Source organism: Neoarius graeffei, chromosome 9, assembly GCF_027579695.1.
Source record: "Neoarius graeffei isolate fNeoGra1 chromosome 9, fNeoGra1.pri, whole genome shotgun sequence".
Taxonomy (NCBI): Eukaryota; Metazoa; Chordata; class Actinopteri; order Siluriformes; family Ariidae; genus Neoarius; species Neoarius graeffei.
In genome coordinates this window covers 27,803,151-27,828,558 of record NC_083577.1, presented here as the reverse complement: position 1 = coordinate 27,828,558, position 25,408 = coordinate 27,803,151, and the positions used below count along the sequence as shown (strand labels likewise).

The following is a 25,408-nucleotide window of genomic DNA, read 5'->3' as shown; positions in this document are numbered from 1 at the left end:
GAAACCGGAGCACCCGGAGGAAACCCACACAGACACGGGGAGAACATGCAAACTCCACACAGAAAGGCCCTCGCCAGCCGCTGGGCTCGAACCCGGAACCTTCTTGCTGTGAGGCAACCGTGCTAACCACTACACCACCGTGCCGCCCTATAAATAATTCCTTGTCTATGTATTTGTCCAAACTTCTTAACTACCCTGATCATTCCAGATATTGGATGGTATTTGTAGGCTATTTGTTTACACTTCAGCACTGGTCGCTCTGGATTCTCTCGACTACCGAGGCTACCTGCACTTATTGTTAGTTGCTTTGAATAAAAACGTCAGCTAAATGACTGTAATGTTTGAATAATGTACAATTACATAGAATTAATATTGTTGTTTTAGGTCCAAAATGCAGTGGTTAGTGGAAAGACAGGAATCACACGTACAGATGAGTAGCGTACGGTGCTGGACAACACGTCTTGAGAGTCCGTTTGTGCTCAAAACAGATTCCATTCATAAAATCTTTAAGCTTTCGTGACTTGTTTGTGCACCTGATGACGGCACACGTTGAACCAGAAAAAGACCTAATTTAAAAAGACGTTCTCCTCTGACTAAAACATGGTTGTTGTAGCTAGTTCCGCTCGGCTACGTTCGGCTCCCTCAGCCATAGCTGCTTGGATAAACTGGAACTCAAAGACTGGCATCCCAAGAGGCAGGCTTCATGGTGACCCCCACTGTCTCTCGCAGGAAAGCCGTGGATATCCTTCAGCAGAAATCGAGATTCATCAGGCAGGAATGGAGTCCGGTGTGGTTTAACATGTTGTGCATTCAGAGATGCTTTTCAGCACACCACTGCTGTAAAGAGTGGTTATTTGAGTTACCACAGTCTTCCTGTCACCTCAAACTAGTCTGTGGTGGGTTTCCCAGAAGCTTCTTAAAGCCGAATTAACAGAGAGTGTTCATTCGGCTACTCACTCTACCATTTAATGATGATCTTTGTGCCACAATACTTTTGGGAAACTCGGCATTGGCCGTTGTCCTCTTTCATCAACAAGGTGTTTCCAACCATAGAACTGTGACTCGTGGAATGTTTTATTTTTTTTCCTCACCAGTCTGTGTAAACTTAACATGCTGTTGTATGTGAAAGTTCCAGGAGATCAACAGATTCTGAAATATTCCACCGAGCTCATCTGGCAGCAACAACCATACCATGATCATCCATCCATTATCTGTAGCCACTTATCCTGTCCTACAGGGTCACAGGCAAGCTGGAGCCTATCTCAACTGACTATGGGCGAGAGGTGGGGTACACCCTGGACAAGTCGCCAGGTCATCACAGGGTTGACACAGAGACAAACAACCATTCACACACACATTCACACCTACGGTCAATTTAGAGTCACCAGTTAACCTAACCTGCATGTCTTTGGACTGTGGGGGAAACCGGAGCACCCGGAGGAAACCCACGCGGACACGGTGAGAACATGCAAACTCCACACAGAAAGACCCTCGCCGGCCACTGGGCTCGAACCCAGGATTTTCTTGCTGTGAGGCGACGCTGCTAACCACTACACCACCGTGCCGCCCCTCTGAACTCATATTCTTCCCCTTTCTAATGTTTGATGTACAGTAACGGAAGCTCTTGCCCTGTGTCTGCATGGTGTACAGGCAGTGAGTGTATATCCTGTTTCATTTCTTTGTACATGCATGATGGACTGAAGGGGTGTTCACACGGCACATATTTGCATCGATGCTGCACCAATGTATTTTGTTGCGATATCTCTTACACTGGTGTAAATTTTGTGGAGCGTTCACACGTCACAAACCTGCTTACTAGAGAGAAGCGTGTTAGCATCGGTGCAGCCCCACTTGCGTTCACACGGCAGTTTTTGCGACCGTGCTATACGATAGTAACAATGCGGAAATGAAATATGCGCATGCGTGAAAATGTACTTCCTTTTCCCGGTTGTCATGGCATCACCAAGCGCCGGGAAAACAACGTGGATGAAGACACCAGTGTTGCCAGATACTGCTGACGTTTTCCAGCCCAAAATATGTTCAAATCCGCCAAAATGCACTTAAAACCGCCCAATCTGGCAACACTGGAAGACACGCAGTTCTGTTGTTGTTGATATTCGCCATTTTGGAAGCGCAAAATACCAGGATGCAAATTATGCAATGCCCGTATGTAATCAACTCTCCTCACGCGTAGCGAGTCTACCCCTGTAGCGTTCAGACGTCCCATTTTATATCGGTGCTGCCCCGCAAACTAGCATTTACTCCGGAGTAAATTTCTTAAACCACCTCCTGAGCAGGGTTAGATTTGCACCGGTTTAAGCAGCTTTCAGGGGCGACACCGGTATCACTTTGTACCGTGTGAACGCTCTACCGGGGCAGCCCCGGCGCTACACCGGAGTAAAAGTTGCCGTGTGAACACCCCTTGAATTTGGTCTGTCTCAGAATAAATGCAGTCATAAATCTCAAGACGTGAACATGATTGTTCTAGGACTCTGAAACAAAATTCAGGGACATACCCATCAAAAAGTGTCCTATGAGAAATTGACTTTCTCGAACCTGAAACTGAAATTCAGTCACTAACCTGTTGTATGATTTAAGCTCTCGGATAAGGGGACCCTGCATATCCAACCCAGCAAACTTTATCACTCGAGCCAAAAGGGCATGTTCCATTGGGAGAGGTTGGAGACAGGAGGGGCTCATCAATCTGAGATGAGTCCTCCAGGCCTCCTGTGCAGGGTGGTAAATATGCAGAAGGGTAAAATGGGATGGAACACCCCTTCTGGGGGATGGAGATGAGCCATATGGCCTAGGGAGATTTTTTTTTTTTTTTGTAATATTCTTTCTGACTTTGTTTCAGTGCAGATTTCACTCTGCATGGTGTATCGACAAAGTGCTGTAAAATGTAGTATGTTTAACATCCTGCATGATTGAAAATGTGTATCTTTGTGCAAGTGAATCAGCTTTTCTGGAAAAGTTGTAAAGTCTGTTTGTTGCAAACAAGGATGGATCATCGCATGTATCCCCGAACAAATGTTGTTATTTTTCTGGGTTGTTCATTTGCTAACAACATTCCTTCTCCGTATGAGACATCAAACCCAGATGAGAGACGAAGTTATTTTTAATTTTAGCTTCCCTGATCAGCTCGCTCTAACCTCAAAGGTCGATCCAGGTTTCTCCGGCACAAAAAGGAACCTTGAATTACCAACAAAAATGCTAAAACCTACCATCTTTTAAATCACTTGCGGCAAATGGGAAATATGAGTGGCGGTGACAAAAACACCCACAAGAAGAGACGTAAATAGCATGGCTGAGCGAATGCAAGCTTGAGAGAGCCGGTTGCCTTGACCACATCATCACAATGCGAATACACAACTGCTTTATTGAACACAGGCCCCAATGGGCCAGAGGAAAACGGGAACATTGGTTCCACACGGGCATACCACGCACCCACAACAAAGGGTCCTCGACTTCATAAGGCTCTCCGCCACTCCTCGAACGAGCCGAGCCAAAGAGAAAATGTAGCCCACAACACAGGCATAGCTGCAAGGGATTCTGGGTCACGCTTAACTGCTGCATACCTGTTTTGCTCAAAGAAACGCGCTCTCCAAAGTCCAATGCGATAAACAGCGAAGGAAAGAGAGATGATGGGAAGCAGTTTGGCCAAGTTCTAACTTGTTCCTGTTGGCTTCGACTGGGTATTAGAGGTTTTTGGTTACAGCAGACTTGAAACTATGCTCAAATTACTATTACTTTGATTGGAGTTTCCAGATTTATAGATTGCGGAGGCTGTTTTTGTTTGTGTGTTTGCAATTGCAGCCAAACCATTTAGCATTTAAGGCTTTACAAATGAAGGGAAATTTTGCATCTTTATTGACAGTTAGACTTGGAATGGTGACATGCCAACTGAATAACTACAATGAAAACATGCATTCAGACTTCATTTGCTACTAATAGTTTCCAAACAAGATTCAAATGTTACTTATTCACTCAAATGAATCATTCATTGAGCACCAGTTTTTCCCAAGAGCTTCTTCTGAATAAGCACACGCTCTTTAGATTGAATATTATGGTGCGCTCAAAGACTATTGGATTATCTGTCCTGAGATGAAGAAGAAGAAGAAGAAGAGCAGCGAACATTCTACTTAATACTGTTTAACCACACATTCCTTGTGCTTATTCAACTCAGAGAAAGCTGTTCTCAGAGCGAGAGGTGGGGGGAAGGAAAAAAAAAAGCAGTAAGAAGAATAAAACTTCCAAAGTGAGAGTTATATACGAACCACATCAGTTGCTCTGGGTGTGGCACCACAACGCCCGACGTTCTCCACGTACGGTACGCTAATGCTACTAGAGACGCCTGGTAGTATACAGCAATGGTGGAAAGGACAGACTTGGTGGCACTGCAGGGATTTTCAGCATCACCACAAGTCCCACTATAACGGCAAGTCAGTCAGCAAAATAAAAGTTCAACGGATTAAGGTCTCCTTTCAAAGAATTAATGGCTTTATGGGTCTGCGTGCGCCTTGTGTATGAGTGCAGTAGTTTGGAATGTAAATTGCATTGTGCTAATAGTCTTTGTGACTGTTCATTAACACGTGAGATTTGGCTGCAAATACGGTGACTAACTGGACATGTCTTGTGCTACGATCGTGCAGATCTATTTTCATATTAGATCGTCTCGTCCGTCTGTTGTGTTATTCTGAGGCTCAGTATACTCATTAATATGCATTTTTGAGGTGAAGACTAATAATAATAAAGTACAATTCAGTAGTCGTGGAATCCTGGCAGGTGCACCGATGGAAAAACTGACCCATCAGCTCACCTGCTCAACCTGACATGTGCAACCCAACAAACTTTATCACTAGAGCCAAAAGGGCATGTTCCATTGGGAGAGGTTGGAGACGGGGGAGGCTCATCAATCTGATCCGAGTCCTCCAGCCCTCCTGTGCGGGGTGGTAAATGTGCAGAAGGGTAAAGTGGGATGGAACACCCCTTCTGGGAGATGGAGACTAGCCATATGGCCTAGTGACTATGCCAGCTATGTTAGCATGGACAGAGACTTGAGCGCTCCAGTTTGCGTTTCCCTGTGCACGAGGCTGCTTCTTTCCTGGGGTGCATAACCACACACCAAAATGGACGGTTTGTCTAATCACACTCATGGTTAACATGGATTTGTGTTCTGTAATGGAAAAAGACTGAGGTTATGTCTCCAGCTCGTCCTAGATTTCACTATTTTGCAAAGGATCTGACTGAATTTAAGCATTTAACATTGGTTTAATTGTTTGACCAACCTCTGCAGGTGATGGAGCAACACTTTTATGGTGTTATGGTTGGGTTTGGGAAGTTGATGGACCAACTTCTTCAACGCCTGCACCTTCTGCTTGTGCTCCTTAATTCCTGTTGAAGCAAAAAAGAGGTAAATGATGTAGGATTAACTAGGGCTGGGTAATATGATGACATATAATTGATATTGTGATAAACTGCTACAATATCATTGTATTTTTTTGTTATTTTTATGACTTTTTGTAATAAAAATATGCAACACTATAGTTTTGGCAGTTGATTAACAAACCTATATATCGTGACTTATTCTCTCCACATTCACTGGATATGAGCAATCGCGCGCTCTGATTGGCTACCCCACTACTAGGATATCAGCTCATATTCCGTGAGTAAAGAAAAACAAAATGGCGGAGCGTGTTGCTGAACCAACCGAGGACGAAATAAAAACTCTACTCGAAAACAAAACCCCCAAAATACAAAAAAAGCAACAAAATATGGAATAAAAGTATACGGAAAGATATTTTGTATCTTTTTTTTAATTTTTCAAGAATCATTATTATCACATTTTTTCACAAATTGCGACTGTCATTTCGCCGGTTTGTTTTCATTCTAAGCGGAAATGATTTTGCCGGACGTTTTGTATAGCGTTTATATTTATCGGACTTGCAAAAAATAAAAATAAATACAAGTGCTCTGTTTCTCAAAATCCAGTGAATGTGGATAGAATAAAACACTTATTCGACTCAAATCTCGTCGTACACGGCTTATAGCCAACTTGTAGCGCCTCGTCGACTATCAACTCGATTTCGTGGCATAACTGTGAATTATATCCCTCATCAAAAAATTCCTGTGCAGGGATTGGCCAAGGACGGCTCGTATGACATAAAATAGTTCCACCACTGAATAAGCAATGATGTCCAAAATTTAAAAAAATGGACATGGTGTGAGTCAGCCATGGTATATCCTGGATATACCATGAACTGACATCACAATTTTAAGCTATACAGCTGACTCGAGTCACTCAAGCATTTCTGTGTGTGTAGATCTACATATCATGATCATACCTGGAGAGGCAAGCAATAGCATCGTACATTGCACATGCACAGATCGAAGGTCGCGCCGATGTAAACAACAAACATGGCTGCCTCCAATGAGTTTATGCCGAGATTCAGTCTTAACACTTCGGAATTTTTTGACGAGAGACATAAATCTAATATACCATTTTGTGACTGGCATCGTACAACCCCGATTCCAAAAAAGTTGGGACAAAGTGTAAATAAAAACGGAATGCAATGACGCTTTTCTCTTTACAGCAGTCTGTAAACGTCTGAGGACTGAGGAGACAAGTTGCTCAAGTTTAGGGATAGGAATGTTAACCCATTCTTGTCTAATGTAGGATTCTAGTTGCTCAACTGTCTTAGGTCTTTTTTGTCGTCTCTTCCGTTTTATGATGCACCAAATGTTTTCTATGGGTGAAAGATCTGGACTGCAGGCTGGCCAGTTCAGTACCCGGACCCTTCTTCTACGCAGCCATGATGCTGTAATTGATGCAGTATGTGGTTTGGCATTGTCATGTTGGAAAATGCAAGGTCTTCCCTGAAAGAGACGTCGTCTGGATGGGAGCATATGTTGCTCTAGAACCTGGATATACCTTTCAGCATTGATGGTGTCTTTCCAGATGTGTAAGCTGCCCATGCCACACGCACTAATGCAACCCCGTACCATCAGAGATGCAGGCTTCTGAACTGAGCGCTGATAACAACTCGGGTCGTCCTTCTCCTCTTTAGTCCGAATGACACGGCGTCCCTGATTTCCATAAAGAACTTCAAATTTTGATTCGTCTGACCACAGAACAGTTTTCCACTTTGCCACAGTCCATTTTAAATGAGCCTTGGCCCAGAGAAGACGTCTGCGCTTCTGGATCATGTTTAGATACGGCTTCTTCTTTGAACTATAGAGTTTTAGCTGGCAACGGCGGATGGCACGGTGAATTGTGTTCACAGATAATGTTCTCTGGAAATATTCCTGAGCCCATTTTGTGATTTCCAATACAGAAGCATGCCTGTATGTGATGCAGTGCTGTCGAAGGGCCCGAAGATCACGGGCACCCAGTATGGTTTTCCGGCCTTGACCCTTACGCACAGAGATTCTTCCAGATTCTCTGAATCTTTTGATGATATTATGTACTGTAGATGACGATATGTTCAAACGCTTTGCAATTTTACACTGTCGAACTCCTTTCTGATATTGCTCCACTATTTGTCGGTGCAGAATTAGGGGGATTGGTGATCCTCTTCCCATCTTTACTTCTGAGAGCCGCTGCCACTCCAAGATGCTCTTTTTATACCCAGTCATGTTAATGACCTATTGCCAATTGACCTAATGAGTTGCAATTTGGTCCTCCAGCTGTTCCTTTTTTGTACCTTTAACTTTTCCAGCCTCTTATTGCCCCTGTCCCAACTTTTTTGAGATGTGTTGCTGTCATGAAATTTCAAATGAGCCAATATTTGGCATGAAATTTCAAAATGTCTCACTTTCGACATTTGATATGTTGTCTGTGTTCTATTGTGAATACAATATCAGTTTTTGAGATTTGTAAATTATTGCATTCCATTTTTATTTACAATTTGTACTTTGTCCCAACTTTTTTGGAATCAGGGTTGTACTATTTTCTCCGTGGCTGTGCCCTTTACAAAATAACACTATACCAGTCACCTCAGAGAATCCATAATTTTAACCGGAGTCTCTCAGAGCATGGTATATTAGATTACCATAGCATGGATTGTAGAAATGCCTTCCAATATTATGATATGAGTTCTTTAAACCTGGTTTAACGGCATGGTTCATTTCCCAGACCACTCCAAATTTCAAATGTGAATAATGTATAACTCGCCATGTTTTAAATTGAAGGCATTAACTTTGGATCAGCTTGTCAGAACTCTTTCATATCAGTATTAATCAGCATGAAATACTGATTATTATAGTCTTTCAGTGTGCTTCTCACTTTCATAGATCTTTTCCTTGATGCTGTGGTGCTTGGTTAATGGCTCTCTGGACCTGTGGTCCTTTAAAAGCCCACGTGATGTAACACTAGCCTTAAATGTTCACCTTTTGACCCTCCTACTCCTGGCATGTCAGATGGCTGGTAGCCTCATGAAACACTACTGAGCGGCCAACCTGCATGTCGTCTAGAAAGCACGGCGGCCCAGTTGACCTGGAGAGGGTTTTATTCCCCCATCTGTCATACATTTGGCTGTTTTCCTGCACCTTGGGAGTGTTTATTGAATCACTGGAAATCATTTAACAAGGTGGATGTAAGTTAGGCAGCAACTGCACAAGAGATATGTTGAACGCGAGGATCAATAACCGTACATGCGTGTAATAATATCTCCTATCAGTCCAACATCCGTTTCGAGACCAGGCCATCTGATCCCTAAGCAGATGTTTGGGAACAGCTTTTGCTTGCTGAGGAGCACCACCTGTGTATGTGTGTATTTGTGTGTATACAGACATGCTGAGCCACTTATGGGCAGGTCAGATGCCTGCACCATATTAGCTGTTTTCCAGCTTAGTGCAAGAACTTTTCTGCAACAAGAGTTTATACACACAGACTGACACGAATTAAAGATCTCCAGAGTTAGAAAGTGCAGTGGCTACATGTATATGGACCTACATCAGGCATGTAGTACTCGAGTCGACTTGGACTTGAGCACTGATGACTCGGACTTGTGTATTAACTGCATTTGGACTCGTAAACTGGAGACGAGGACTCAGGTTTTTTGTAACATGCCATCATAATTTGGCATAAGATATTTATATCTACATTAAATTTTATACTAATTTCGTGCATCAGATAGACTCTCGGGCGCCCTCTGGACAGCGCGCGTGCCAAGCGGACTCTCGCGTGCATGCCGTGAACGACTCGGACCTGCACAGGATTAAGGCGCAATCAGTGCACCGATATAAAAACTGTGAAAACACACTTACTTTGCGAAGTATTGAGTTGCATTGCTGAGACATTACCGAGCCTTATTTCCTTGTTTGGTTTCCTGTTTCTCGTCTTTGATTCTGCCGAGTCTACGATAGCCTGTTTGTGTCTCGCTTGACCTGTTGCCGTTTCACCGTTTTACAATTTTGCCTGCCGTTCTGGATTGTTCTTCACTTGTATTAATAAACACACCTTCTGCACTTACGTCCGTCTCGCAACCATCTCTGACAGAATACTTCACACTCCCTGACAAAGAGAAGCGCATTCACCTGTTCATACGTCATGTTCAGGAACAAGCTAATGTTAATGGGGTGAAAATAGCCACCGTCAAATGGTGTGGTCGGAGTCTTGGACTCGACTCGGCTCAACAGTGGACTCGACTTGAAATTTTCTTTAATGACTCAGACTTGAACACTGGGGACTCGAGACTGGACTCGGACTCGAGGTTTAGAATCTCGACTACAACGCCGGCTGTAATGCAAAGCACAGGTTTATATTAATAATGCGCTCATTCTGATACTGTACGTTAGCATTTCTAGAGCAACATCCGGTTCACACAAATTAAGGCTACTAACGAGCATCTTAAAAATGTGTTATTTAAAAATGGAAAATGTACAATCAGTCACTGACATGGTGAAGCTTTCTCGAAGACGAGGTTTATTTCACGTTTAAGGAAGGAGCCTCCAGTGTCAGTAGCTCCCGTCACATCTGGCTTGCTCGTTCAGGATCAAGTGAAAATTTAGAGTCTGGATTTCTGTAAAGCTGCTTCATTACAACGGCCATTTTAAAAGTGCTATCGAAATAAACTTGAATTCAAATGAATTGTGTTTTACCACCACGGCAAGGATTTCTCTGGAACATGATAAGCTTCAATAGAACCAACTTGTTTTGTCGATGTTCCACAACCTTAAATAAGTGGATAAAGGGTATAAAGTGTCCTTCTTTCATATATATATATATATATATATATATATATATATATATATATATATACACACACACACACTACCGTTCAAAAGTTTGGGGTCACTTTGAAATGTCCTTATTTTTGAAAGAAAAGCACTGTTCTTTTCAACGAAGATCACTTTAAACTAATCAGAAATACACTCTATACATTGCTAATGTGGTAAATGACTATTCTAGCTGCAAATGTGTGGTTTTTGGTGCAATATCTCCATAGGTGTATAGAGGCCCATTTCCAGCAACTCTCACTCCAGTGTTCTAATGGTACAATGTGTTTGCTCATTGCCTCAGAAGGCTAATGGATGATTAGAAAACCCTTGTACAATCATGTTAGCACAGCTGAAAACAGTTTAGCTCACTAAAACAGTTTAGATTACTGCAATTTTGGGGAAATCAAGACACATTCTGGACTATGAATCACTACATACTCTGTATAATGCACTCATACTTCCGTATCTGAGCTACTGTGTGGAGATATGGGGTAATACCTACAAATCTAACCCGCAGCCGTTATGCACATTACAAAAAAGAGCAATAAGAATCGTCAGTAATACGGGATATCTTGAGCATACAAACGCATTATTCGTAAAAGCACACACTCTGAAATTCACGGCTCTGGTTAAACACAAGACTGCACAAATTATGTATAAAGCAAGACATAACCTTCTTCCGGGTGAGGTACAAAATACGTTTATGGAAAGGCAGGGTGGGTATAACCTGAGAGGGGAAATGAATTTTAAGAGAGTAAATGTTAGAACAACTATGAAAAGTATGTGCAGAACAGTCTGTGGGGTGAAATTGTGGAATGGTCTGGAAAATGAACTCAAAAATAGCACCAACATAAAACTGTTTAAAAAATTATATAAAAACATGTTAATAAAAATATATGAGAATGAGGACAGGCAGACTATACAGGTGATGATGAAATTGAGAGTAAGTCTGTGACTGGTCTTCTTGTATTTAGTGTATAGCTATAGGTATGTGTATATGTATGTATGGTATAGATGTATTGTATGTGTGTATATATGCATAACATGAGTATCTGTATATATGATTTGATTTGGTCGATATTATACCATGTCGGTATGTTGGTATGTTTTCTTTTTTGTTTATTGCTTTTGTTTTCTTTTGTATATATAGTTTATTATGGCGGAAAGTGACGTTTGATTAGCGGTGGTATAGAGGGTTAGGATCGGATAAGTTATTACTTCTTCCTAATCCTTTCTGAACATTATGTTATTGCCTTGTGGCTACGCTATTCTGTTTGTTTATGACGATGTTTTGATTATTGCACTTTTTATTAAAATTTTTATTTTTATATATCTTTCTTCTTTATTGTTCAGAATAAAGTAATCAATCAATCAGTCAATCAATCAAACAGTTGAGCTCTTTAGAGAAGCTATAAAACTGACCTTCCTTTGAGCAGATTGAGTTTCTGGAGCATCACATTTGTGGGGTCGATTAAATGCTCAAAATGGCCAGAAAAATGTCTTGACTATATTTTCTATTCATTTTACAACTTATGGTGGGAAATAAAAGTGTGACTTTTCATGGAAAACACAAAATTGTCTGGGTGACCCCAAACTTTTGAACGGTAGTATATATATATATATATATATATATATATATATATATATATATATATATATATATATATATAAAATTTTATTCTTGTGTTGGAAAAGAGCTGGCAGAAATCCCTCCCCTGGTCTACTGTACTGCCCGGGATGCCCCCTGGGCACTAATGGAGCAGATGTCTCCATGTATTCACCGTGCTGGCACGGCCATGTATAGCAGATGCCCTTGTCAGATGCCAGGTTTTCCAATTAAGCACAGACAGGGAACAAGTTCTAGGACTGAGAGAGTGGCTATGACCCACTGCTATAAGTGCCAATAGTGCAGTGTTTAGGTATAGATCTAATGATGCGGCGCACAAGCAGCCTTTGATTAGAAGGGAAACAATTTTGATTAGTAAAGTGGTGAGAAAGCTGGGAGTGGCTGTTTATCATCATAACCCCCCCATCAGACGTTCTGGTTCTTAAAAAAAAAAAAAAAAAAAGGATTTTCGACAAATTTTCTGCTTTTACCCAATCTGTGAAAGCCTCAACACTTATTTGGCTTTGACTGCTGCATGGCAGTCGGCCTGTGAAATATTTAATCTAGTCATTATTGCTGGCATTATTGCTGTCATTAATTACTTTGCCTTTGGTGGTGAGCATATTGGAGATGGTCCCTCGTTCTGCATTGTGGACAGATGGTGCGGACAGTGTCATTAATATATAACAGAGTAAAAATGCCTGTATCTGAATCAGTGTGGACTTATACATCATGCTAACCGTTAGTCCTTACCAACAGTCCTCCATGGCTGACATAACAGGTGTAGGATGAGCTACAGTTATCTTTCTGCATGGGTTAAATGTGCTTATGAGGAAAGACAGATGGTGATACGCTATATGATTGATTAAAATACTGTATATATATATATATAAAATAGCATCCTTGGTTTGTTTGCAAAAATGACGGATGTGGTAAACAGACCCACGTTGAGTTCGAAACAACTGTGAAAGTAATCCAGTTACAAACACCGAGACCTACTTTGTTCAAATAAAGCTCACTTCAGAGTCGAAGCTCATTCATCTCGCGGCTTTCTGCCTACTGACTTCTGTAAGCCCTGTCAAAGCAAATATTAGCACGCTGCAAATAGTCCTACAGGTTATGATTAAGATTTTAAATGTATCCCCATTGAATGCTTTGCTTTATGAATAACAAAGTCTTAGTGGATCAGCCGCTGTAATTTATTAAACATGAAAATCTCCTTGATGAAATATAGAGACTGGGAAGCATTTTATGTGTTTGAAAGTCTTTCTGCATGCCAGCTTTGCATGCCAATGAGTTCGCACCAAAGAAATTAGGAGGCGACCTTCATAGAAAGCATCGTTTTTAAGACTGGGCATAGACAGTGCAATCGTTCTGAATAGTTCTATGACATACTACGGCTATACGTTTACAGGAATACGTGACCTTTTAACGTATTCAGCGTTGAACGAATGGTATCGCGTAGGCCGTCTGTATGAATTCATGTAGCTGGAGTATTTTTGTCATATCTCTGTGCTAACGTGGAACAAAAGGAACTTGGGAGTACACAGACTTTAGTCAGATTCTCTGCATGTCAAGTCGAAGAACAAAACCTCAATTTGTCAGTGAGCACGCATTCACTGGGAACAACAAGGCGCGCTTGTGTGCGAGACAGGTGGTGAGACAATGTCGCTAAGACACCAGGCAAGATGAATAATAGATTTGAGCCCATCATGAGCCAAGAACTGCTCGCTTGCCAACCTTTGCACTCCATGCACAGAATGAGCGAATGGAAAATTAGGCCAACTGTCTACCTGAGGAAAGGAAAGTCTAAATTGTGGACCAGGCATAGCGAATTAATAATGGCATAAACGCTTGTGACAGTCATGAGGGCGTATTTCCAACACGAGTGGGATGATACATCAGTAAACAATTGAGTAAAATTGTACTGTATTTTGGGCGTTTTATAACGATATTCAGAAAACTCGGAGATGTAATGAGTAGGTCTATTACGATCAAAGTTATAGTAGTGCAAGAGCGCAACCACAGCCTGTTCCGATCACAATGTGCTTTTGGGCATCGCTCCTAATTGAATCGACTATGATCCAAAGCGCTCTTCCAAAGACCTTTAGCTAATGCCACCCATTTAAAGGGCAGTCATGAGTAGGAGTGAGCTTGTTTTAAATGATGCACTCTGGCCAATGTCGGGATGAGAAACATATCCTTGTTCCATTGAATGATCGTCAGATGCCAGGTGGGGGGAAAAAAAAAGTATCTGTAAAAGATAGAAGTGGATCTGGAAGAGAGAAAGTGAGTGGGATGGGAGGCGAGTCATATGAAAGCAAACACAAATGGTTCGACGGCTTGTACGAATTTATCCTACTTTCTCCCAACTGTTTTTGGCCTCTTTCCCTTCACAACTACTGTCTTTCCCATTTCTCCCTCCCGAAGCTTTGGTACGAAAGCTCCATTTATCATGAAGTGTGTTGCAGGTTGAGCTAATTATACCCCCTGCTGTGATGAGCCTTATACCATATTAATTAGTTGACTAAACATTATCTGTAAGTGATCAGGCGCCTCCGCTAATTAAGTGAATGGGAGCGGTTTGCAGTATGAAGGGCTACATGCAGTGCAAGTAAACATTTATTACCAAATAACCACGTCACGTCACTTCAGGCTCATTCTCCAGCCAAAGGGGAACACAAAGATGGCAATTCTGTTCCACGGTCTACGGGCCAGGATAGAATTTGTCTTTTTAAAGCTGAAGTTTGATCAGCTGTGCCGAATGAATGTTTAACACTCGAAGAGAAACGGAAGAGAAGTAAAACCAATGAATTAAAACTCACGACATGTACGTTATACACCAAGATCTGTGTTCTTAGTTGTTGACTGAACTCCAAAAGTTACAATAACATTTATTCGTGTAATATATAAATATTACACATATTTACAGTTCGGTCCCAGACCTGCCGAAGTCCACTTTCTTGGTGTACCGTTCAGATTATGAGTAAAAGCATCCAATTCAGGGTTTTTCAACAGCAGCTAAACCACCCCCTTTAAACCCCATGAAAAAAGATAGAAAATGTGGACTTGTGAGTGAAAGCGTACAACAGGAAAGCATTTGTCGTGTCGTCTGGGGATCACGAGTCCAAATCTTGACAATGCTCCAGCCATCTACAGCAGGGAGTCCAGAATTGGCCATGTGCGCTGGGTGAGAATGAGGGCGTACTTTCTCTCGCCTGTCAATCACAGTTACACTAGCTGTGAGCATCTGCGAGGTCATGTATGCAGAAGAGGGCAGATAGTGCTTTTGTCTTGACAGAGAGGAGGTGCAATGGCTATCGGACTGGTGCAGAGTCGATAACCTGTCTCTGAACGTGGACCAAAAAAAAAAAGGCATGGTTGTTGACTTCAGAAGAACACGGAATGGCCACTCTTTACTGTACACCGATGGCTCACTCGCGGAGAACGTCAAGAGCACCGGATTCCTTGGTGTTCATCTGGTAGAGAACCTCACCACCAGCTCCATAGTCAAGAAAGCCCACTAGCATCTCTACTTCCTCTGCAGGCTGAGGAAAACCCATCTCCCATCCTCACATCTTCTACAGAGGGACTATTGAGAGCATTCTGAGCAGCTGCATCACAGTCCGGTTTGGGAATTGCACCGTCTCGGATCGCAAGACCCGACAGCGGATAGCGAGGACAGCTGAGAAGATCATCAGAGTCTGTCTTTCCTCAATCACGGATGTTTACACCACACGCTGCATCCGGAAAGCCACCAGCATTGTGGCCAACCCTACACACCCCTCGCACAATCTCTTCACCCTCCTGCCGTCTGGAAAAAGGTACCGAAGCATTCGGGCCTTCACAGACAGACTCTGTAACAGTTTCTTTCCTCATGCCATCAGACTCCTCAACTCAATCGCTTTACAACGTTTGCAATGTCTCTCACACACACAAGGTTTACGTTTATTTCATTCCTTTTTCATATACTACCTCAATATACACACTCAACTCTGCACTTTATGTTGTTTGTGTCGTTTATTGTCTGCAGTATTGCACTCGTTCGTTGCACTTTATGTTGTATTGTAGATTGTAGTCCTGTGACGTTTAACGTAGCACCATGGTCCTGGAGAAACGTTGTTTCGTTTTAACTGTGTACTGTACCAACTGTATATGACCGAAATGACAAATAAAACACCTTGACCTTGTTTGAGTGTGTTACGCTGCCCTGTGACGCAGCCTACACCTTCTGGAGTTGGTACCCTTTATGTGAACGGTTTTGCGCTCGGGTTTCCGTCGGTGGGGGGTTTATAGCAGGGGTGTCAAACCTGATCCATAAAGGGCCTTGTGGCTGCAGGTTTTCATTCCAGCCATGCAGCAGCACACCTGACTTGGCTCATTCAATCAACTGAACTGTCTTCACACAGTCAAATACTTGCAGCCACACCCACCCTTGATTAAAGGGTGGGTGTGTCAGTTGATTGAATAAGCCAAATCAGGGTGCTGCTGCATGGCTGGAATGAAAACCTGCAGCCACACGGCCCTTTATGGATCAGGTTTGACACCCCTGGTTTATAGCATCAACGAAGCTGACTTTATGTTAGGACTGTTAATGTTATAGTCATGTTGTCTGTTGTTGCCCAAATGAGGATGGGTTCCCTTTTGAGTCTGGTTCCTCTTGAGGTTTCTTCCTCATGTCGTCTGAGGGAGTTTTTCCTCGCCACCGTCGCCACGGGCTTCTCATTGGGGATAGATTAGGGATAAAATTAGCTCATGTTTTAAGTCGTTCAAATTCTGTAAAGCTGCTTTGCGACAATGTTTATTGTTAAAAGCGCTATACAAATAAACTTGACTTGACTTATGTGATGAAAATACCAGGATGGAAATATGTGGGTAAAAATGGGAGGGGATTTGAAGAAGAAGAAAAGGAAGGAAGGAGCCGTTTTTCTTTTCATTGTTGCCAAATGTAATATAATGTAATGTTATAAAAGCAAGAGATCATTTAAAAATAAAAATGAACATATATAAATGAGAAGAATTAATAAACATCTCATAGTACTATAATATATTACTAATCTATTGTTGAATGAATAACCTGAATTTTAATTATCTCATTAATCACTATGAATTTGGTTTCATTTAATAGTAAGGCTTTTTTAAAAAAAATCATTATTTTAAAATAGCACATGATCCAGCACGTTCTTTTGCATGTCGCATGTTATTTTTGTTACATCATACCGTATGCTGACTGTTAATAGTAAGCATACCTTAAAGGAGAATTGAAGTCATTTTTAAACTTGCTTTATTTCTTAATTAACGCGTTATTCAATTACGTTTTCGGTTTTAGTAACCTTATATCATAACTCATATTGGCAACTAATTGCGATTAAATATTATACTTATCGGCCTATTCGGTTTTTAGCCGTGTTGAATTTAGTTCGTTTGGTCCACGGCAGGCGTCGCTTATCCGCGCGATCTTCACGAGACTTTTGCGAGACTTCGAACCTTCAAGTGTCAGCCAGGTGTCGGTGCCGCCATTTTGAAAATTGTTTTCCAAACGAAATATTGCACAAAAACGAGTTTAAATGACGATTACTACTTACTTTTTTCAAACTTTCCTGGCTCCTATCAAAACAAACAAAACTTCCGGCTTGATCACGTCAGCGTTCGAAAGAGGGCGCGCGCGTCTTTTGACAGATGTCGGTCACTTTGATTTCCGCTGTACGTTTTACTTCCGTCCTACGATGTCTCGCACAGGTCTCGACGAATCTCGTTTACGGCCGTTGCTTTGACATACGGACCGATATATTACAGAGCATGTTTCACACACTCATAACTTACTATAGCAGCGACAAAATAGCGATCAAAAATGCGTTCCGATATTTAATAAAATGAGAAATAGAATTTTGATAATTCAATTTTGCCTTTAGTTCGTCTTTAATGAAGCTATGAAGTATTAAATAGAGGACTTCGTAATTTGTTGAATTAAAAAATAACGCCATCAAAGCGCTCTCCTATAAAGAATTGCGATCTCAGTTTGAAGGATAAACTGACATCTTCTACACTTCCATATTACTTTATGTAAATGTAGGGTACAGTGTGTAGTGATCCGTTAAAAAAAAAAAAAATTGGTCTTCGAGATAAGCAATGTTTATGAATCTATAGTATTTGGACAGTACTATGAACTGGACTTAATAGCGTTCTTCACTCGAGCTCATATCACGTGAGAAAAATGCGTTTGTGCTGAAGTTGTGCATAACCGAGACATGTCGCGACTTCTAAATAAATCTACTTACGTCTGAGGTCTGTCCAATTTCATTATTAAATTAAATAGTTGTGTATCTAGAGATTGTTACCCTTATAGACGGGTGCCTTTATAAACTTGTCCTGCTGAAGGAACAGCTTTAGCAAACATGAATGGAAACTAGTAGCCACCAGTTATGACTTAAAGTGGTGGCTATATGGTTTCATTTACTGTTAACAGCGTTGGCACATTTGGCTGGTCTGTTCCTTTAAAGTGGGAAAAAAAAAATTCCATTATAAACGCTTAGCAGTCAATGAGGCCCGCTGAAATAAGAACATGCCATCTTATGAGGTAGAGTGCCCAAGAGAACCAGTATGGCGTCAGTTGGCCTGCTAATATGGGGCCCAGAGTTTGGCCTGCAGTGGTGTTGGGGGTTCCATGTGATATTAAAGCTGATCTGGTGACAGTTTCAGTCTGCAGTACAGGCTCTGGCTATGCCCTCTGGCCTAAGGAATTCCCCTGCTTCCCAAACAAGGGAACGGCGCGGTTTGGGAAAACCAACCTCCCTGTCAAAGAGTGCCCTCTTTTGGCCGGCAGGTGTGTACAAATGGCCATGAAGTATGGTCAGTCTGAAAGATCTTCTTTTTACATGGCTTTAGGCCAAGCATTTAAGTGAAATGTTTCCAGAATCAGATGCTATTAGAAATGACAAAACGGTTCTCAAGTTACAGGAACTCACAACCACTGGTCATTGTCTTTAGGTTTACTGTTGGAAGTTTATTTTTAATGGCTACATGCATGGAATAAGGCGCCACAAGGAATTCATCCTAAACGTTTCAATATGTGTTTGTAATTTCAACAAGAGAATTGAAATATATGTTTTAAAGGGAAAGGTTCCAGGGAAGTAATTATGCTCTTTCAAAAACTTCCAGAATAGTGACCAGATTTCCCAAGAATTGTTATTTAACAGAACAGCACTGGTTTCCAATGATAGAAATGTGATACAATGCAGTGTCACTTACTTATGGCCTCCACGAACATTTCGAAAAAGCGAAAGGGAAACAGAGGCTCTGGCAGTTCACGGAAAAACATCTTTAGTGCACCGGTGATGACATGAATGTCCTCCCATTGGCTGTCGCCCAAATTCAGCTCCTCCTCTGGGGGGGGACAAAAAAGAAGAAGGAGGCAGGGAACAATTACAACATCAGTCTTTTGATGAGCAAATTAGAGAATGCTAATCATGATGTCAGGGTTCTTTTGTTCCTGCAGTAGAACACAAACCTGTTAATTTGCCCCTTGAGAACTCCGAGACATTGTTCTCGGTGTCTTTCGTATGTACTGAAAATATCTTTGAATATCATTCAGTGCAAAATATAATGAAAGAACGAACCTTTGGTAGAAAGACACTGTTGTAAATAGAAAAGACGGTGTGTGTGCTGAGAATGATGCGTACAGGCATCGTTTTACATAAAAAAGAAAAAGCTGTTGAGGTAAACGGTACCTTGGTCAACGAGGAAGCGGAGTTTCTGAATCGTAGCCAGGTTGCCACTCACCCTGTATATGCCATCAGCATCAAGCCCTATGAGAGCAGGGTTTTAAAAAATTGATATGTTTATTATGGTGAGGTATTAATAATTGCGGCACTGTAATGAATAATGATGGTCTTTTGTCCAAAAGCTACATACCTCGTTTTTCCACTTCCTTGACGCACAGCTGGACAAATTTGGGAACTGTGGTCCCTTCGCGCTGACACAAAGTCAACATGTGACATCCAAAGACGCGATCTGTAAGACGACTTTCCTTTTAATCATCTTCATTGAACTTGGCATGCAAGGTTTCATCAAGTAAACACATTTGAATTTATCGAATGTCACTTAGTTTGAGGGCTTTTCTGAAGCTGCCATCAGACGGACACGACCCTCGGTCCTGTGACACAGTTCTATCAAACTGCGACTGTCAATATGGAGTTACTCACAGTCTATTAACTTCATCATCATTCGGCGTTTGAACTAATACGCGGCCAGCCAAGCGCTCCCTGAGGCTTATGGAACATCAAAGATGGCCTGCTCTCGTTTGAGCACTCAGCAAAGGGTGTGTATGGGAAGGGGAGGTGGGGAGGGAGCTGCGCTAAATGCATAAATGACTGCAAGCAAGCCACCTTTGCATATAAATTTCTCTTTGCACCACTTACTGGAGAAATATATGGCGGTATGGCCTTTTTATTAAATAAATTACCCTTTAATGGTGCGCTTGCGATATGAAGGGGACAGAAGAGTAATATGGTAAGGGATCTTCTCCTAACTCCTAACTAGTTTGCCTTGGAGCTCTGCCAATGCTGTCAGTTTAAGGGCCACCTGTGCTATTTTTTAATCCCAGACTATTTTTATTTATTCCTTCAGCACTGTACTCTTTGATCGTTAAAAAGCCCATGGAGGAAATTACAAATATCATTACCTTCAGCTAAGAATTCTAACTATGCCTATAATGCTGTGCCGAGTTCATTTATCATAGGCTTAAGTACAGTGCCTTGCAAAATTATTCATCCGCCTTGGTGTTTGTCGTGTTTTGTTGCATTACAAGCTGGAATTAAAATGGATTTTTGGAGAGTTAGCACCATTTGATTTACACAACATGCCTACCACTTTAAAGGTGCAAATTGTTCTTTTATTTTATTTTATTATTCATTAGGTATTCACCCCCCAAAGTCAATACTTTGTAGAGCCACCTTTTGCTGCAATTACAGCTGCAAGTCTCTTGGGGTATGCCTTTATTAGCTTAGCGCATCTAGCCACTGGGATTTTTGCCCATTCCTCAAGGCAAAACTGCTCCAACTCCGTCAAGTTAGATGGGTTGCGTTGGTGTACAGCAATCTTCAAGTTACGCCACAGATTCTCAATTGGATTAAGGGTCTGGGCTTTGACTAGGCTATTCCAAGACATTTAAATGTTTCCCTTTAAACCACTCCAGTGTAGCTTTAGCAGTATGTTCAGGGTCATTGTCCTGCTGGAACGTGAACCTTCGTCCCAGTCTCAAACCTCTGGCCGACTCAAACAGGTTTTCCTCTGGAATTGCCCTGTATTTAGTGCCATCCATCTTTCCTTCAGTCCTGACCAGCTTTCCTGTCCCTGCAGATGAAAAACATCCCCACAGCATGATGCTGCCACCACCATGCTTCACTGTAGGGATGGTGTTCTCAGGGTGTTGGGTTTGCGCCACACATGGCATTTCCCACGATGGCCAAAAAGATCAATTTTAGTCTCATTTGACCAGAGAATCTTCTTCCATGTGTTTGGGGAGTCTGCCACATGCTGTTGGGCAAACTCCAAACGTGTTTTCTTAAGTAATGGCTTTTTCCTGGCCACTGTTCGATAAAGCCCCGCTCTGTGGAGTGTACGGCTTAAAGTGGTCCTATGGACAGATACTCCCATCTCCGCTGTGGATCTTTGCAGCTCCTTCAGTGTTATCGTTGGTGTCTTTGTTGCATCTCTGATTAATGCCCTCTTTGCCCGATCTGTGAGTTTTGGTGGGCGGCCTTCTCTTGTCAGGTTCGTAGTGGTGCCATATTCTTTCCATTTTGCTATAATGGATTTAATGGTGCTCCCTGGGATATTCAAAGTTTGGGATATTTTTTTATAACCCAACCCTGATCTATACTTCTCCACAACTTTGCCTCTGACCTGTTTGGAGGCTCCTTGGTTTTCATGTTGCTAGCTTAGTAGTGTTGCAGAGTCAGGGTCCTTCCAGAACAGGTTGATTTATACAGACAACATGTGACAGATCATGTGACGCTTTGATTGCACACAGGTGGATCTTAATCAACTAATTATGTGACTTATGAAGTGAATTGGTTGGACCGGCTCTTATTTAGGGGTTTCATATGAAAGGGGGTGAATACCTATGCACGCTCCAGATTTCTGTTTTTTTTTCCATCTTAATTATTGTCTGTGTCACAATCAAACAACAATTTTCACCTTTAAAGTTGTCGGCATGTTGTGTAAATCAAATGGTTCTAACCCTCCAAAAATCCATTTTAGTTCCAGCTTGTAATGCGACAAAACAGGACCAACACCAAGGGGATGAATATTTTTGCAAGACACTATACTCACTGTTACAAAACACTGACAATAGAGACTCCTTTCGTCAATATTAAATAATTTACAGGTAGCTTAATCATATCAACAATTGAACATGTATTTTTAAAATCACTTTATTACACTATATGACCAAAAATATGTGGACACCTGACCAATCACCCATATATGCTTGTTGAATGTCCCATTCCAATACCGGGAGCATTAATTTAGAGTCCTTTGCTTTGTGAAGGCCTCCCACCAGATTTTGGAATGTACTCTATCTGTGGGGATTTGAGCATTAATAATGGCATGCAAGGAGGTCTGGGTGCACTCGACGTTCCAGTTCATCCTAAAGGTGTTCAGTGGGGTTGAGGTCAGGACACTCGAGTTCTTCCATGCCAACCTTGGCAAACCATGTCTTCATGGAGCTCGCTTTGTGCACAGGAGCATTGTCATGCTGGAACAGGTTTAGGCCCTTGAGTACCAGTGAAGGGAAATTGTAATGCTGCAGCATACAGTGGTGGGAAGAGTTCCAAGAAGGAACATGGCCGTGATGGTCAAGGTGTTCCCATACTTTTGGCTGTATACTGTGTACGAGCCTTAGATTATATAGAGTGTCTGCCATACGAGGCCCCGTGAATGAGTTGTTACTAATGACACTCTGCCATGCAAAAGCAAACTGCAGTATCTGTATATTGTGTCAGTGGCAAATGACGGTCCAGTAGTGAACAGGTGACGCTTTTGGACCATTTTTTGCCACGACACAATGTGCAGATACGACAGTTTGCCTTTGCACGGCAGCACTAATGTCAGAGCTTCTGACATAGAAAATTAATCAACACCGTCTGACCAATCAGAGCTGTTGTTTAAATTACGTTTGATGTGTTTTATGCTTCACCTTTAATGATGCCTTTCTCCTGTAGTGTTTTCATGGAGGGCCGTCTGGAGATGAACTTCTTGAGGCGATTCTTTACGCCGTTCTTGTCTGCGCTGTCGGAGGCACTGTAGTTCAGCTTGAATACTGCCCATGTTATAGGAAAGAAACTAATATTATTAACTCAGCGAAAGTTGGTTTCTGTGTCATCTTTCAGCTTCTCATCACGAAAACATCTTGGGAAATTCAAAAGGCTGAGGTTTTGGACATTAGTGTTTTGTTGTCCTAAATGAGTATAATGTGTTTCGTTTTTCTCAAGAAAGCAAATTGTAACCAATCATTTCAGTAGATGCATTAGAGGTTAGACGTCCTTCGTTTCTTTTCTTTTTCGCTTTTCTCCTACTAATACAGTTCTAGGTAATGTATATTTAAATAATATTGGTTGGCTGTTTTTCGTGGTATATCAGATATATTCCATTCAGCTAGCATAAATGGTTATAATTACTTAGCGCCTCCCCCAGGACTCCTGTCGGGTATACTGAGTTCAAACAGGTCAACATGTTGCCAGTCCAACTCCGAGTCAAACATCCATCCATCCATCCATCCATCCATCCATCCATCCATCCATCCATCCATTATCTATAGCCACTTATCCTGTACAGGGTCGTGGGCAAGCTAGAGCCTATCCCAGCTGACCATGTGTGAGAGGTGGGGTACACCCTGGACAAGTCACCAATGCCCCTTTTCCACCAAAACAGTTCCAGGGCTGGTTCGGGGCCAGTGCTTAGTTTGGAACCGGGTTTTCTGTTTCCACTGACAAAGAACTGGCTCTGGGGCCAGAAAAACCGGTTCCAGGCTAGCACCAACTCTCTGCTGGGCCAGAGGAAAGAACCGCTTACGTCAGCGGGGGGGGTGGAGTTGTTAAGACCAACAACAATAACAAGACCGCGAAAGATCGCCGTTTTTAAGCGACGAGAAGCCGCAGCTGTACAAACGCGAAGTCATCCATTATTATTATTGTTGTTGTTGCTGCTGCTGCTTCTTCCGTGTTGTTTTTGCTTCGATATTCGCGCCAAGGTTTATGCAAATGTAGCGACATAACTGGCGTATACAGCGACGTAATAACTTATACAATGACGTAACTGACGTATACAGCGACGTAATGACATGGCTTCCCTTAGCACCGCGAGCGATGGAAAAGCAAACTGGTTCTCAGCTGGCTCGTAAGTTGAACTGAGTTGTGAACCAGCACCAAACCAGCCCTGGAACTGATTTGGTGGAAAAGAGGCACAAGTCATCGCAGGGCTGACACAGAGAGAAACAACCATTCACACTCACGGTCAATTTAGAGTCACCAGTTAACCTAACCTGCATGTCTTTGGACTGTCGGGGAAACCGGAGCACCCGGAGGAAACCCATGTAGACACGGGGAGAACATGCAAACTCCCCACAGAAAGGCCTTTTCCTCAGCCGCTGGGCTCGAACCCGGGACCTTCTTGCTGTGAGGCGACAGTGCTAACCACTACACCACCGTGCCGCCCTCCGACTCAAACAGTTACAACTAAATCACATCCACAACATGTTATATGGTAATGCTCCAAATTATCTCACATCTTCTATAAGTGTTCGGAGCGCCCGCCATAATACCCGTTCAGGTCCTATGTCTCTTTTTGTTCCCTATGTAAAGTAATTTGGCCATTCTTCATTTAGGTATACCGCCATCACTGCCTGGAACGAACTACCAAGTCAGTTGCAGTCCATAAATGTTTTACATAGTTTTAAAGCCAATATCAATAATTTTTTTTATTTGATCAATTTTTATCAGCGATCATGAAACCCTTTTATTATGTCCTAGTTTATACCATATTTTATTTTGTATACTTCGTGTACATCTTTTTTTTTTTTTTTGTTTACACCCCATTTTTTGCCACTTGAGGTGCTTGGACCACAATGGAAATAAGTGTTTACACTTTATTGTGTTATCCATGTATTTTAATGTGCACTATACTTGTATTTTGTACGGTACATCTCATCTCATCTCATTATCTCTAGCCGCTTTATCCTTCTACAGGGTCGCAGGCAAGCTGGAGCCTATCCCAGCTGACTACGGGCGAAAGGCGGGGTACACCCTGGACAAGTCGCCAGGTCATCACAGGGCTGACACAGACAACCATTCACACTCACATTCACACCTACGCTCAATTTAGAGTCACCAGTTAACCTAACCTGCATGTCTTTGGACTGTGGGGGAAACCGGAGCACCCGGAGGAAACCCACGCGGACATGGGGAGAACATGCAAACTCCACACAGAAAAGCCCTCGCCGGCCACGGGGCTCGAACCCAGGACCTTCTTGCTGTGAGGCGACAGCGCTAACCACTACACCACCGTGCTGCCCTGTACGGTACA

General features: G+C 42.2%; 1 protein-coding gene across 1 annotated transcript in view; it reads right to left on the bottom strand.

Annotated features, from left to right (window-relative positions):
* The window catches only part of arhgap15 (Rho GTPase activating protein 15), a 108,526-nt gene that overhangs the window by 5,948 nt on the left and 77,170 nt on the right, over positions 1-25,408 (bottom strand). Inside the window, exons 9-13 of the mRNA XM_060929240.1 lie at positions 23,025-23,147; positions 19,739-19,837; positions 19,555-19,632; positions 19,076-19,210; positions 5,289-5,394 (exon numbers count right to left, since the gene is read on the bottom strand). Coding sequence (XP_060785223.1) covers positions 5,289-5,394; positions 19,076-19,210; positions 19,555-19,632; positions 19,739-19,837; positions 23,025-23,147 — 541 coding nt within the window. The remainder of the gene's footprint in view (positions 1-5,288; positions 5,395-19,075; positions 19,211-19,554; positions 19,633-19,738; positions 19,838-23,024; positions 23,148-25,408) is intronic.